The 14,255-nt window shown below is 35.8% G+C and overlaps 1 protein-coding gene across 1 annotated transcript; it reads right to left on the bottom strand.

The window, feature by feature from the left end:
• Positions 1–9,712: 9,712 nt before the first annotated feature.
• LOC145003849 (pseudouridine synthase and archaeosine transglycosylase (PUA) domain-containing protein) lies at positions 9,713–11,902 on the bottom strand. Its single transcript, XM_078962755.1, has 8 exons — positions 11,741–11,902; positions 11,126–11,207; positions 10,970–11,037; positions 10,800–10,897; positions 10,595–10,731; positions 10,409–10,476; positions 10,113–10,176; positions 9,713–9,940 (listed from the first exon to the last, which is right to left on the bottom strand). Exons 1-8 carry the CDS (start codon positions 11,749–11,751, stop codon positions 9,923–9,925), a joined length of 546 nt encoding a protein of 181 aa, XP_078818881.1. The 5' UTR covers positions 11,752–11,902; the 3' UTR covers positions 9,713–9,922.
• Positions 11,903–14,255: the final 2,353 nt, after the last annotated feature.

Here is a 14,255-nt window from a genome sequence, read left to right as displayed (position 1 = left end):
ATTTCGGAAATTTATCACTTTTAGCCCCTTTTTGATATTTTTAACATTTTAAGCCCGTTTTTCGTGATTTTAAAGCGGGATTTTCTCCATAAATTATATTTTAACATAATAAACTCTAAATATTCATAATTTAAACATATTTTGATGAAAATCATTATTTAAATAATAAAAATCAAATGGGTGAATTATTAAATGTGGAGTGTTGACTTTGCCTTATCCAATGTCACAAGCAACCACCCCACACCCACTCTTTGACTAACCACACCTCCCCACCTTACCTAAGTCACATCAATGCCCCTTGCACTCATTTTCCACCCATTCCCACGTTTTTAGAGCTGGAACAAACATCCTCTCTCCTCATTTCCTTCATTTGCCTCATTTCACTAAGTATCAAACACCACTTTTCTCTCAAACTTTTTCTCCACCAAACTCGAGATTCAAGGCTGATTATCAAGTGTTCTTCCACATTTGGTAGGCATAATCCATTCTCCTTGTGATTATCTCACTTATTTCCACACAAATCAAAGATATCTTACACAAACTCCATCATATTTGAGTTAGATCTTCAAATCTTCAAGCAATCTTCCCAAGTGTTCTTGAGTTGAACACCCCTTCTCTCCATCATCCATCCACTGAAATCACTCAAGGTGAGTTCATACCCCTACATTTTCATGTTTTCTCAAGTTTTCAGGGGGGGAATACAAGTTAAAACACTAAGAACATAACTAAATTTTTCTAACAGCCTTCATCAGAAAAGTTCAGCTCCATTCACGGACTGTTTTGGGCATCTTAAACATTTTTGTTTTCAAAACTGTACGAGGTGCAAATAGCTCAAGTTTTTAGCTTTAAAATGACTACTTGCACATCTCCATGCGATTTTTCTACAATTTATGGTGATTTTTACAAAACTGCCTATCATTTCAAACAACAATCCGGACCAATCTGTGATTTTGGACTTATTCACCCAAGTTGGAGGTCGTTAAAAATCGTGATAAAAATTATGAGTAAACTAGACACATTTTGTGAACTCTCAGAATTTACGGATCTAGTTTTTGACTTCGTATGATTTTTCTATGATTTTTCCAAAACAGGGCAGAATGGCTAAAGTTAGCCAACAGCATGTAAATATCATAACACTTTGTATTATGTTGAGCAAAGTGTATAATCATAAGTTCTAATTATTGAATGTGTTTCTTTGTTAATTTATTATCATGAACTGAAACTAAGTCATTCATAATAAATATTATTCATTCATTTTAAAACACGTATATTAAACTATAAAAAGTATAGTTTGATAAATTCATAACACTAATACATTTCCATAAAAGAGTTCATACATATTACATACATTTTAGATAAACTATAATAGGTATAGTTTATGGTACATCACTCAACACACTCGTACAAAAAGGGTACATTCATACAAGAAAGATTTATATTCACACACATTTCACGTAAACTTGTTAACCTATATTGTGAGACTCTCTCTCTCTCTCTCCCCGTACGTCCGAGTGCGGGATATAATTCCTGGTAGTTATAATCAGAATCTCCTTGAGGGAGAACGTGATACTTGTATATAGATCTATATTGGGTTTGACACCCCACACCTTGCTGCTAGCTACAGTGGGACCTGCAGGTCTACGGGTGACAAATGTCATTTCAGGTTTCGCGACGCCTGAGAACGCTGTGGCAGGTTCACATAGTCATAGTATGATTATAGCGACTCACATAGGGATATAACAATCCATAAGTTTATGGGATTTTATTTTTAAAACCTAAATGAGTTTTATGTCGATTTAAAATCACTTTTTATCTCTATGAGTACAGATATTACTGTACACTTTTGGTTTTGGTAGTTACGACTACACATCATTTGAAACCACATTTATACCTTTAAGTATGGTCAATACTTGTTATTTCCCGATCCTCGGATTTTAGGACTACATATATATAAAGTATTAACAAACATGAGAACATACGGAAATTTTATTTAATTCAAACGCGTCCATGTCCATTTAAACACATAACATTTTCTATTAGTAAGACAGGTTAACATTTTCTATTAGTAAGAAAGGTTACTTATACATTTTGGTCTTCAGTCATAAGACTACATTACACAGATTTTAAAGAAAATATCGGATTTTCTGAATACATATTCTAACGCTTTTACATGGAAAATAGTTTACTTTTCTAACGAAATCTCTTATGAACTCACCAACCTTTGTGTTGACACTTTTCAAAACTACTTGTATTCTCAGGAATCCAGTGAAAACAAGAAATCAACAACGTTTTGAGGATGGGACGATAAATTGCCAAACAGTTCATTTTGTATCATAATGTAATTGATGTGAATCATGTAAACATGTGCTTTGATGTAACGTTTTCAATTATATTTGTGTTGGTTTTATTTACTTTGAGCACTATTATACTCATTGTTGTGATACTCTACATGAAGTCCTCCACCCCCGGACGTTTCCGCCATCCTTGGTTTGGGGGTGTGACATATAGTACCTTCCACACCGCATCAGCATTCATTCCAAGTCCTCCTCCTAGGATCCTAGATCATAAGTACTCTACTTCTCGCTAAGCACCAGCTACCCTTCGGTAGGCCCCTCATAAGCTTCTCACTGCTACCTTTTCACTCTCAAGCATCTCATAGCATCAGTAATCCTCTAGGCTAAGGCATCATAGATCAGGCCACTCTAGACCTAATATGAATACCTAGCCTACTCTAACACACATAGCATATCATATCATATCTCATAACACATAACGTAAGGGCATCTTGGGAAATCACCGTTCGGGCGTTGACTGATCGTACACACTGCTTCTTTCCGCTTTCTCAAATTCTCTTTACTTTTCAGAAAAAATGTTTCTTGTATGAAAACTTTTTCAAATCCACAGTTTGAGTTCAGATACGCCAGAAGGTGCATCCAAATCCCTCAAACCAAGGCTCTGATACCAACTTGTAACAACATGAATTTTCAAAACAATTTTTTCATTTTTCAAATATCATAAAACTCATTCAATATTCTCAAATCCCATGTTTAACAAATGTCATTATGATAAAAACATATCCCAAGATCATAAAATAAATCTCCTGCCAATGTGTACGCATCATGCTGGCACCTTCCTGCGATCATCACTAGTACCTGAAACACATAACACATAACCCTATAAGCGTAAATGTTTAGTGAGTTCCCAAAATACAACATACAACACATACACCACTCAAGGCCATAACTCTATGGGATCTTCCGATCCATGTGTCTCAGGGGCTTCCGTCCCAACTCTGGTAGACCTTTCGGCCCTACCCGTATGACCTTCCGGTCATCATCATGTTGACCTTCCGGTCCATACGCTGTTGATCTTCCGGTCCATATCATGGTACTCATAACATAGCATAGCACATACATATCACATAGAAACACATATCACATACTCCGTATAACATATAATACCTTCCAGTCACACATAGTTACCACTCTAGGTAAAGTATAGTGAGAAGACTCACCTTGTATATTGTCTAGTAACTCACATGCTCGATATCCTTGAACCTCGTAACAATGACCTAGCCCCGCCTAAACATATAAGCAATCATCTTAAATCAATAACGGCTCTCCGGGATAGACTAGTTCTTTCCAATGTTCTCTCAGAAGGCTAAAAGACCATTTTACCCTTCTAATGGTCCAAAAGTCCAAGTGTTGACCCAACCCTAAAAGTCAACGAAAGTCAATGGTCAAACATTGACCAGACTCGTCGAGTGCACATAGGTGACTCGGCAAGTCCAAGCATGTACTCTGTATCTTTCTAAACCTCACTCAAATCGTCGAGTGAACCTTCCACTCAACGGGTTACCACTGGACATGAATCGCGGGGCAACCCGACTCGACTCGTCGATTCCCCTTATGGACTCGGCGAGTTCCTTCCATGGCAACACTCAAACGACCTTCTGAAGTTAGATCTGCTTCTCTAACTGGTAGACCTAACCTTCTAGCACTCAAAAGTCACGTAAAGGTTCAAACTTTACGTTCATGCAACAAACACAAAGCCATAAATTGAGAAATAAAGCTGGAAGGTTGGGACCTTTTAGACCTCTCATGGTCCATATCTAACATCTACACCACCTTGGGACATCACATGCTTCATAATCTAACTCAAAATGGTGCAAATAAACCCTAGATTCAAGCAATCCATCAAATACACAAAAATAGGAAAGGATTTGTACCTCTAGAAGCAAATCTCAGTATGAATAACACAGATCCAAGCTCCACAATCGATCTATCTTGGACTTTCCCACTCCTTCTTGCAAGAACACACCAAAAGGATGATGAATTAGCCTTTCTCTTGATCTCTAAGCTCTCTTCGCTCACTAGGGTTTCTCAGGGGAGTAAGTGGCCGCAAATGAAGGCCATAAGGACTTTTAAATAGGTCCTAAACCCGACAAATTAGGTTTTTCCTCGTCAGCACCGACTCGTCGAGTCAGATACTCGACTCGGCGAGTCCAATCACTAAAACGCGTCAAAAGTCACGACCCTACTCGACGAGTTGAGGCACCAACTCGTCGACTCCCTCTAATAACTCCCAAAATTTTAAATGATCAAATAATCAAAATAGCATTCCTGCAATTCCGGATGTTACAGTGACAAGAGACGTTGGATGGCTACTTAGACTGAACAGAGTAGGAGATGCTAATTGCCTCGCTACGGTCGCTAAAGGAAGGAGGGAATTTTCCCCTAGCGCTCGCTGGGGGCTCGCTAAGATGCCTTCGTTACCGGCTTGGCGAGATAAGAGAGAAGGCAACAGATGAATGTGATTGGTTGCAATACATTTGACCGAAAAGATATTGTTTTCGTCATCTTCGTCACCATCATCGTCATCTTCATCGGATGATGTTTTTGATAGTGTGATACAGTCGGACGTCTCCATACGTAATAGGCTAGAACAACATCTTAACAACATTTAATCAAACAATACGCAACATAAACGAAGAAGATATATCTAAAGACAACTTGAAGCAGCCTACCAACATCTCATGCATGATTATTATAATGAGCATGCTCTATTTCAAGGATATTATTTATGCCAATGATTCTGGATGCATAAAGATTTGTTTATGTGTATTATAGAAGGTGTGAGTTTAGTGTCTGAGTATATATGGCAATGCTCAGATGCAAGAGGTGTATAGATGTATTTCGTATGTTGGCATATGTTACCCCCCCCCCCCCCTCTGATGAACTAGACGAGAGTTTTTGGATGTCTGCACTTACCGTACGATAAATTCTTAACGAATTTTACAGATCTGTCATTTCTTTGTACGTTCCATGATATTTGTGTCATCCTACATCTACTGACATAAAAAAGTTGTATGTTCATCATGCGAATGTGCGTCGTTTACGTGGGATGTTAGAAAATTTAGATTGTATGCATTGGAGATGAAATTTGTGTACTAACACATATCATGGAAAACACACAAAGGACAATTATCATTATCCTACGGTCGTACTTGAAGTTGTAGCCTCACAAGATTTGTGGATCTGGCATGCCTTTTTTGGTAGTTCTGGTTTTCGTAATGACATTAATATTCTCAATAACTCACTAATATTCAACAAGGTATATGATGGTACTACCCCAGATTTGTTATTTGTACTTAGAGGAACAAAATACAAATATGGATACTATCTTGTCGATGGGATCTATCATAACCTTTCAATTTTCATTAAAAGTTTGTCATGTTCGAACGACCCTCAATGGTCCATATTTAAGAGAATCCATGTCACAACCCGAAATCTCTAGCTTGTAAGTCAATCAAATCAATCAAAAGTCAGGCTTGTTTCTCTTATCTTTTGTTGCGTTAAGGGTCAGTTTATGAGTTTCTAAGCCTTGTACACGTAAGGGTTTCCTGTTAAGTGTTAGCTTGAGATCAGTACACTGCGTTCGGGCCTGAAACCTCATCAAGTGAGGTTCACGGCTGCAAACCTTATTCACGGTCGTGAATCCACCCTTGGCCGTGAACTCGTGCCATATATATGAGTCTAACTTCATTTTTCAGCCATTCCCCATCCTTGGCCGTGATCTCTCTCAAAACTCTCTCAGGTATCAACCTCGATAACTTCATCTTTCACTCTTCTTCATCCTTCTTCTTGTCTATCTTCTTGGACTACATCAAAGGACCTTCAAACACTCACCAATCCGTTGAAATCTTCAAGTGTTCTTGGTGTTCTTTAGCCCGTGAACACCCAGTGGGCCGTGAACCCTTCATGCTTGGGTCGTGAACACTCATGTGTTCTTGGGCCGTGATCCCTCCCTTAGGGTTGTGAACATCCTTCCAACTTGCTTCTAGCACTCTTTTGGATCTGTGTGTGCTCGGGACTTCACTGGTGAATCAAACACCCTTGCTTCAGCCTTCACTCGAATCACTCACTCAAGGTGAGTTCATGCCCCTACGTTTTAATGATTTCCAATGTTTTAGGGGGGAATAGAAGTAAACACACAAGGATATCTTGTGTTATCATTCAAATGATTGCAAACAGTTTTCAAACATGTCAAACTATTTCAATTGCTATAAATAATTTTAAAAGTATTTTCAAACCACTTAAATTGTTTTATGCTTATATCTTTCCCAAAAATACATGTGTGTGTGTGTGTGTGTGTGTGTGTGTGTGTGTATATATATATATATAGGTATATGATTAAGCTCTAACAGGCTTAGGACTATTGTGCCCACCTTACCTAATGTTCCTTGTCTGGTTATGGACTAAGGTTGGACGCATTTGTCCGAATGCCTACTTGATCTCAATCATATACATGTTATATCTATATCGGACATGAAATATATTTAAATAAAGTTTTAAACCCCTTTTGTAAACATGTCGAGCAAAAGGGTATTTTACTCAAGTAATTCCATTATGTTATGTAACAAGATTCTATACAACACTCAGAACATAAGTAAACTATAATAGGTATAGTTTAGGGTATACTAAAACTATCTTACAAGGTCAAGGTTATCATACTAAAAGGTTTAGTTAAATATAATTATTGTACACTACTAGTACAAGATAACATATACATTCTCAAGAGCAAAAAGGATGCTAATAATCTCTAAATATCTAGTTATACAAGGTCGTGAGTCACTATTTAGTTGTACCCATTTGGGTATAGCCTTCCGCCCAATCATTAATAACCAGAGTCTCCTAGAAGGAGAGCGTGAATTTATGTATAGATCTACACGGGACTGACAATCCCGCACATCGCTGTTAGCTATAGCCGGACCGGCAGGTCTACGCGTGACAAATGTCATATCAGCTTTTTGACATTTACAATACGTCGTGTTACACTAGTCGATCAAGTATGGTTATAGGAATACTCACAATAGTATTAACTATGGTGTCTAGATAACAGTATTTCATAACATAAAGAGTTTTCACAAATACAAGGACACTACATCACTACACTAGAACGTGAACATACATTTAGAAGGGATCTATATATAATGATTCAGGCTATGATTCGTTAGGTCATACATCAGGGTTATATGTGAGAGGGACCTGATAGATAGTAGAATGTGTGCCTTCCGCTTCATTTCCTGTTCCTTATTTGGTTGTGGGCTTAGAGCAGATACACATAGTTTACTATCTAATGGATCTTGGTCTTGTATAATACATAAACCCTAATAAATCATAGGAGGAATCAGGTATAGGTCAGGTCTATACATATACAAGAACAAAAAGGAACATACATATACATATACAAGAGCATTACCCTATTTTCTAGTACAAAACATACTTTTTGGAAAGAACAGTCCACTAGCTGCACATATATAAAAAGTTGCATACAAACACAATGGTACTACATCGCTTTCTAAGTTAGATGAAGATATATACAATGTAAATCAGACAAACTGTGGGATGTGTGGATTCCTCCCCATTCCATGTTCCTTGTTTGGTTGTGGGCTTAGGGCAGAACCACACAATCGACTGTTTGTGTGATATATACTGCATATAACTTGTATACACTAGGTAATTATAGAAGGAACTTTTATGGGTCACATTTTATTACATCGGGAAATATTGGATTTTCTAGAAGATCAAACTAAAGTCTTAAAAGAACATATCTTCTAAAACAAAACGCTTATGAACTCACCAACTTAAATGTTGATTCTCTCTTTCAAAACCACTTGTATTCTCTGGAACTAATAGACAGGTGCGCTCAAGGATTCTGGAAGACGGAGCATAGTAGCTTCTAGTCTTTAGTTTGCTATCTGCTTTTGTTGTTAATCATATGTGATAAAATACAATGTAAACTCTATTCTATTAATGCAATAGATGGTGTTGCTTGTTTTACTATTCTACAATTGTTGTGATACTCACATGATGTCCTCCACCCCCGAATGTTTCCGCCATCTCGGTGTGGGGGTGTGACAATCCAAGAAAAAACGAGAAAATATATCGAATGAGTGTTTGGAGCACTTAAAAAGCGTTGACAGATAGTTGCTAAAGCATCCACGTTTCATGATATTTCTACTATGATTGTGGTGATGTATATGTGTTCATATTGCATAATATGATACTAGAACATGAAGAAAATGTGATATGTGTGTACGACGAGAATGAAATCATCCCCAAGACACAAAAACCTGAATTTGGTGGTCAAGAATGCATATGGATATTGAGGATAGTCAACAATGCAGTAACCCATGTCGATCTTCGCCGTCATTTGACCCGTCATCTTTGGACAATGGACGATCTTGATCTAAATACGCAACCGGGACAGATTTGAATGTCAGTTTTCGAAGGAAGACCTGTTGCTTTAATGTGTTTTTTTATGAAGTTTTTTAGTTATAAATTGTCTTTTTTTACATATTAAGCCATGTTTCTAAGTATTAAATCATATTTGTCGTGATTTGAATAATTAACCTGTGCTTCTAGGTATTTTAAGTTTTAATTTATTGTAATTTTTTTAATTTAATATGAAATGTTTGTGATTTAGAGAATATAATTTATTTGATATTAATTGTTTGTGGTTTAAAAAAATAAAATTTATTTAATATTAATTATTTGTATTTTAAAAAAATATAATTCAATTAAATTTGAAAAAAAAAAAAAAAAAAAAAAAAAAAAAAAAAAAAAAAAAAAGTAAGTACTAGAGCACTCCCTCCATTTAAGTCAAAAATATTGATTTTAAGGAGGACCCTAACAGTTAAAATGATGGTGACCAATGTTATACACATGACATACTTTATTACCCTTATATTAATGTATCTCTTACCCTATCCTTTCCATTGAGCACAAGTCAAGCATTAAAATCAACTATAAAGTTACACTTTTCAGGATGGGAGCGTTAAATCCAATACTAATTATTTTCTGAAAACTCTTGTTTTCAAAGTCGTGCTTTAGTTTGATATCCGATGTTCAGGCATATAATCAAAAATATCAAAAACGGTCTAACATCAACAATAAGTAACAATATTATTCATCTCTAGATTAAGCCTCTTGAGCCTTGACAAAGGTTAATTTTGTCAATTCCCTAAAATGACATAATTCTACCAAATTAACCTTTTTTACATTTGGGACTTCAATAATCCTTCCATACAGAATATAGAATCGTCACTGAGTTGCATATCTTAAAACATAAAGGACTGACACTAAAAAACAAAGAAATATTTTCAGGAATCATTAAACACAACAAACAAAGATAACCCGCACCAAAAAAGTTAAAAGAGATTCGCAATTTTTAGCCTTATAGAAAAAGATATAACAATAATGCATTCCAAAATACACGGATACAAAACAGCAAACAAGTCATGAAAATGCCCTTTGAGATGACTAAAACTTACATGAAAAAAAAAAAAAAGATATCAAAGGACATGAGATAAGTGATGTCGTTTGTCTTGATATCGCAAAAACAGTATCAATTCATATGCTCAATCTAGACGTTGCATCTGCAAAACAGAACCAGTTTATTCTACAAATTATTCATGAAATAGCAATATAGCAATGAAAGTAGGGTGTTATAATATACAAATAAATAAAAGTACATTTTTATTTCATTCATATAGTGGGAAAAAGTAGTGGTCGTATTACTAATTTACTAATTTACTAATTTACTATTACCTTCCAGAGGCCATCATTAAGGTAATGCATGTTATCCACACCAATGCCCTTGTTAATTGCCTTTCTGCAGTAGTAACAAAACACACACCAATCTTACAAACAATTACTTTATTTAATACGATTTACACAAACTTGAATATTTAAAGTTACGATTCTTTAAGAAAACAATTTACGAGATTCCAACTCTTTTCTATAACCAGATACAACAAGTTCATAAAGCGCTTCACTTTTCAAAAGTTACCACATCTTCACAAGATCCCAACAATGAAAAAAAAAATTATACATATAAGACTTACATATCTTTCGCTGACATTTTTGTAAATCCAATAGCAAGCGCATGTTCCTTTCCTTCTGCCATTATAGCCTGAGAGCAATAAACTAGCATTATTAACAGAAATAGAAACAATAATACAAGCTACTACTGATATTAAGATTTAAGCAAATCAAGCGAAAAAATGATATAGGCTTTATGAATCACATACCACAGGAGTTTCTGCACCCACTTCCTCATCCAAGATACCTCCAGGAGACGTAAGGCCAGGACACATAATATTAGCACCAGCAAGGACATATTTTATTGCCCCCCTGTCTACTTGTAGTTTCTTCATTATAGTTGGATCTACATGCAAATAAGGAGATTGTTTTTAGATCTTTATAAATTAGTGTAGGAATTTTTTTTATACTTACATTGATGAAGGAGACGTAGTGTAGGCATATATGGTCCATCACGTATGTTGAAAAAAAGTGGGACGTTGTTCACCACAACCAGATTCAGATGGTTTTGACTAACAACATTAAAATAAGGATGTTAGAAAGGTGAAGAACAGATGTATGTTAGATGAGTTAAAAGGGAGAACCATTTAGCGACAATGAGAGGGGATTTCTTTGGAAGCAGATCATCCATAACTAGTTCTAGTCCTGGGTACTGAAGAAGAAAGACGTAAGTGTCAGATATTTGTAAAGTTAATCGGTATTGTTATAAGAATTTAAGGAAAAAGTGTTGATCGTAGAACCTCATCTGCAATACTTTGTCGAATTCTTCGTTGAACAGAAGCTTTGACTTGATTTTGCCCGGATACCTCTTCTGAAGTAAACCTAAGGAAAACATATAGTGTGCTTAAGTTAGTTTCTAACCCTAGAACACTATAATGTTTCCAAACATGTATAAAGCTTGATAAATTTCAAAGTTGGAAGTCGATCCAATGGACTCAGAGAAACCAGATGTAGACAGTATCATTCTATATACTTAAATTTTCAATTTATCAACGAAATCCAGATTAGAAGAACTCAAGAACCAGTTCTTTTAGCAATTTAATGCTGAATCGTCTTACAACGTTCTGATTTTCGGAATCTGAAATATCACTTTATAGACTATGATTCTGAAGCAATGAGTATTACTGAAGATTCCATCTTAAACGCCCAAAGTAATTTTTGCACTTGTGGTCGTAAACCTCACTCGCTTACCCAGAAAGAGCAATCACATTCAGCCAGATGATAGGATCAGTCGAAAGCACAATAATCAATGACACCCAATGCACAGATAATGAAAACATACAATATAAACAAATTCACAGGAAAACCATAGCCAGCAGCAAGAACGCGTGAAAATCGTTGAGAGAAGGACTCACTTTTTGAACATTTCAATCGGTAAAGCCGAACAGCACCCTCGGGAAGTTTTGTTTGTAGGGTTTAAGGAGGTGAAGGAAGTGCAGCCCACCGCGTAGTTGCGAAGCAAATCGTAGCACAGACTTGAAGACTTGATCGTATCTCAGACGGGTTTTCCGTGTGTATTGGATCATGGTTCATGGATAAAGTACTGTCGGGTCCAGGTCGGGTTGGTTTGAACCATGGAAGATCGGAAGGTAGGCCTCTAGACTCTAGTTACTTGGTAGGTATAATTGGGATTGGATGTTAGGAAGGTAAATGTGATCGTATTACATCTTCCGGTTTAAATTGTTTGTTTTATTTTTTTTATTTTTTTATTTTTTTTTTTGCATTTAAAGGGTACAAATTGTTATTTTAGTGACTAAATTGGTCCAATAACTTGTTTTAAAGGATTCAAATACAATTCACATTCCACATCAACAAAGGAGTTAACTCTTAGGCAACTCGTTATTCATGTCACTGAGTTGTGTCTGGTTCTTTGCTTGGGCCCTAAGGGTCACTGCAACCATATGTTCTTAAAAGGAATGCCATTTTCACTCAAACCCTAAATCTTTATTCTTATTTTCGGTTAAACCAATACGGACAAGCAAGAGACAAGTACACTTTCAATAAGAATCACGAGATGGCTACCTCATCACAATCACCGGATACCATTTCGTTAAATTCATGCAACATGCTAAACTTTGGTGACTTGTACTCTATATTCTGCGATCGCGGGGCAAAGAAAGTTGAACACCAGATTGAAGTCGGCCGAATCAAGGAGGAAATGGGTCACAATTTGGTGATTACCAAGGTCGATGCGCTCGTTATGCAACGTCGTTTAGAGTATACTGAGAAAAAGGTGCATTATTTAACTGTTTTTGTGGTGGGACTGGTGTTGGTGATGTTTGGTTTCCTGGTGGACAAAGTTCACTATCTAATGAACAAGTGATCTTTAGGCATCAATGTGTTTGTGATCTTTAGGTATCGATGTGTTTGTGATGTTTAGGTAGTGATGTGTTTATGTTAGGGTTAATGTGATGTGTTGTTGTCCAGTATTATCATTTTAATGTTGTGATGGTAGAGGTTGAAGACATGTACTTACACAGACAATTTTGTATAAACTGACTATATGTAACCGTATTCATTGAAATGGAAATGAAGACTTGTGTTAATCAATCTATGTATTATTTTATGGCATGTAAATGTTATGATTAATACTATTTTAAAAATTAAAATAAGCTTTTCTAAGACACTAACCATACTTCAGTACTGTCACACCTCCGGGCAGTTGCGAAAACTTCGGGTTGTGTAATGTTAGAATGTTGGATTTCAGGCCACAGACATACATTGAATAATACACTGATATATTAAGCAACATCACTTTTTATTCATTAAATAAAATTTATTAGAAAGTTGTTCGAGGTATATGTCACAAAAGCAAAGTACAATAATAGAGCACATAGACTTCGAGTTGCATCACCCGGGTTACCTCCTTCTTTAACCGGGCTCATTCTCTTGAGACTACATGTGGTTTGAAAGTTCAACATAATGTTGGTGAGTACATAGGTTTGATTATTATAAAACCTCATGTAGCTATTTAATTATCTTGTTTATCCTAAACTCACTTCCTCGAGTTTGTGTACATTACCACTACTTTCTTAGGTTATCTCCTAGTTGTAGTCTAAGGTAGTTAGTTTTAGTTTAACAATTTTACAATGAATTCCTGTAATTGAGCTACGACAGTTAAGTTCCCTGAAAAACCACGATGCTTCATCAGACGTCGCAAATATATTTATAAAGTTATGTCTGCTTTGACTTGTTGTCAAGTTGTAGCTAGCAACCACATATGGCAGTGTCAATCTCATATAGATCTATTCAAATATTTCCCGCTTACTTAAGATTTCACGATTATAGGTCGGGGGCTAACTGAAAATCTTTCAGCATGTTGATGAATTTTGTCTCATCTAACCCTTGTTGTGGGGGCCTCCCCTGGTCGGTCGTGTTGTTATTCCTTGTTGTATTTATGTGAGTTACTTATTATTATTATTATTATTATTATTATTATTATTATTATTATTATTATTATTATTATTATATATATATATATATATATATATATATATATATATATATATATATATATATATTGTGTCTTTTGTATAGCCGAATATTTAGGTAGAGTAACTACGAGGTACCAAGCTTATCCAAAGAGTGACTATAATAACGACTAAAGTATTGGTGTTTCATGGCAACTGGCCAGCATAATAACTAGATTTGACATTTTCTATTAGTGCGAATCAGTATACCAAGTAGGCATAATATTATTTTTAAAAGTTAGGTAGAGTGTCTACTAGTGTCACACCCCAAAACCTGAACGGCGGAAGCGTTCGGAGGCGGAGGACGTCATGTATAGTATCATAACAAATGCAAAGTAGTAAATAAGCAACAACATCATCTATTGCATTAATAGTATAATTTCATACAAGTGTGTTCTTT

Source organism: Lactuca saligna, chromosome 7 (genome assembly GCF_052625555.1).
Source record: "Lactuca saligna cultivar CGN05327 chromosome 7, ASM5262555v1, whole genome shotgun sequence".
Taxonomy (NCBI): Eukaryota; Viridiplantae; Streptophyta; class Magnoliopsida; order Asterales; family Asteraceae; genus Lactuca; species Lactuca saligna.
The sequence above is the reverse complement of the archived record's forward strand: the minus strand, read 5'-3'. Positions and strand labels throughout refer to the sequence as shown.